Source organism: Pteropus alecto, unplaced genomic scaffold (assembly GCF_000325575.1).
Source record: "Pteropus alecto unplaced genomic scaffold, ASM32557v1 scaffold67, whole genome shotgun sequence".
Taxonomy (NCBI): Eukaryota; Metazoa; Chordata; class Mammalia; order Chiroptera; family Pteropodidae; genus Pteropus; species Pteropus alecto.
In genome coordinates, this window is record NW_006441061.1 from 6,004,648 (window position 1) to 6,007,118 (window position 2,471).

The following is a 2,471-nucleotide window of genomic DNA, read 5'->3' on the forward strand; positions in this document are numbered from 1 at the left end:
CGATTTCTTTTGCCACATGTACAGAAGTGTTTATTGTCCTTTGTCACCTAGATTTTGGAAGTCGTCCTGAGACTTTATGGGTACACAGACACTCGCATGGGGCCACACTTTGCTTCTGGCATCTGTGGACCCCAGCCCTGCCCTGACCCCCATCCTGGGAGGAGCTGATCTCAGGAATGAGAGAGACCTGGTCACGTCCTGCTGTGAATGTGTCCTCAACAAACCACTTTCCCTCACTCCGCCTCAGTTTCCTCTTTCGAATAGCCAGTGTCCGGGTCCCCACGACTCTTCTCGTCCTGGGTCCACTGGCGACGCGGGAACAGCCAAGATGTCCTTGGCCACCAGGGGGCGAGAGGGACCAGTCCCGTAATACGGACAATGTCGCCACCTGCTGGTGGATCCTGGGTGAACGTGAACAGCTGGATGTGGAGCGCAGGGAGAAACTGGAAATGCAACAGGCCCAGGGGAGCCTAGAAGACCTCCTGCAGACGCCGACCAAGGTCGCCAGCAGAGGCAGGGCAGTCCCCTCAAGGGCTCTGCTGGGAGCTGGCAAGGTCCACGAATACCCAGCTGGTGCCCTTGAAGGAGCCATAGTCTCTGACCCAACCCTGTGAGGTCAGCCTTTGCCAGGCATGTGGCTTCCAAATGTTCCCTGAGCTACGTTCAGCACGGGCCCTGGGGACACCGGAGAGAGGCACACGAGGTCCTTGTCTCACCACAAACTCACAACTCTCAGCCCCCGCAGACTCTCCACGGGATGAAGCCCCAGCTCATCGCACAGTGCCCAGCACCCCGCATCACCTGGTCTCTGCACCCCACTCCAGCCTCACCCCCCAGGACCGAGTCACCACCCAAACCCGCAAACACATGACAGACTTGCCCTCCCTGTTCTCATCTCTGGGCCTTTGCACGTGCTGCACCTCCCGCCTGCGACGCCCTTTCCCCTACTTGTCCTTTACAACTCAATTTATTCGTCACCTCTTCCAGGCAACACCCTCCGACTCCAGGCAGAACTAGCCACCCCAGACTCCGTGCCCCGCCCTCATTACATCCTGTCAGCCTGGCCATGGACATCTGTGCGTATGGCGTCTCTCCCTCACTGGAAGGGCGGGGGGTGTCTAACACATCTCTGCGCCCCGCCCCCCAGCACAGCGCCGGGTACCCAGTGGGCAACGGCACATTGCTGAGGAACAGATGACTGTAAACACATGGCCACAACCCGGTCTTATTAAACAGGCAAGAACGGCCTCGGAATGTCATCGGCCGTTACTCAGTGCATCGCTCTCTCTCTGACCAGACGCTGGGGTCACCGAGGGCAGGCGTCATCTTCCTTACAGCGTATAAAGCACTGTCTTGCCTACTCTCTCCATGCCGGGCTCTGGGCCAAGCACCGGCAGGCACGGCAGTATTTCCAGTGGGAAGGACCAAATGTAGGGAACTGGTACTCAGGAGATGCCTGGAGGGACCGGAGGGGCTGACATCTGGGACACCGCAGAACTGACCAGCCTGGCAAGCTGCCGCCACCTGAGACTCTGAGAGCTCACCTTGCGACGGGGATCAGGAGCCAGAAATGAAAGTCGAGATGTTACAGCTACTGCCACCACCCCGCAAAGGCCTCTCAATCCCCACGGAGCTGGAGGATGGGAAGCACGTGCTGCTGCTGCTGCAGACCTCACTTGTCACCAGAAGGTCAGAAGATGCCCCCTGCCCACTTCCGCCTTCCAAATCTCAAGCAAGGACATCGGACCCGTGGGACCTAGTCGGCATCCAGGACCCCAGCTGCAAAGGCTGCCGCTGAGAAACAGCCCTTAGCGTGTTCAGGAAGTTTATTTCCAGTTTCCCTGGATTTTTCTGGGAAGAGCTGCTAAATGTTATCTAGTGTTTTCTGTAGCATCCCTTGATAAGACCATATGGCTCTTCTCCTTTGATTTACTAACTTTGATGAATGGAGAGTTAAAAGAGGGCATCTGCTGGGGCCTCTCAGAGGTGACATTTGTGATGAGGCCAGGTACCTTCGGTCACAAATATCAGGTGAGAATCTCTGCTTTGAGAGCAGAAAGCAGCCAGCAGCAGCACTTTTCAAGGTTAATGGAGACATGGCACCGCGAGGAACCATCCCGCGAACCTGCCTAAGGTGACTTTACTGTTCGATAGAGGTGTGTGACGGAAAGACTAGGTAAAGACCCACATGTCCCCTTTTAGCTCAGGACCCGAAAGGCACTGGTGAGCAGTTTCCACTTAACGAGCAGCCATTAAAACCTCCCGACAGCGGTAATGAAGCTGTATGGTGACGAATCCCTTTCTACGGTCAGGACACTGAGGCTCCGAGGCTAGGGACCCCCCAGCAGAGCCGGGACAAGCCAGCCCCCGCTGCTCCAAAGCCGGGCACTCCCGGGCGCGTCCGCCAGGTGGGGTCAGCGCCAAGGGACGGAGCGGTCGGGAGGTGGGGGTGCCGCCCGCCCTCCCCGTCC

General features: G+C 57.7%; 1 protein-coding gene across 1 annotated transcript in view; it reads left to right on the plus strand.

Annotated features, from left to right (window-relative positions):
• Positions 1–1,582: 1,582 nt before the first annotated feature.
• LAMC3 (laminin subunit gamma 3) overlaps positions 1,583–2,471 on the plus strand; it is a 54,211-nt gene continuing 53,322 nt past the window's right edge. The window contains exon 1 of the mRNA XM_015594125.2: positions 1,583–1,732. Within this exon, the coding sequence (XP_015449611.1) occupies positions 1,583–1,732 (150 nt within the window). The remainder of the gene's footprint in view (positions 1,733–2,471) is intronic.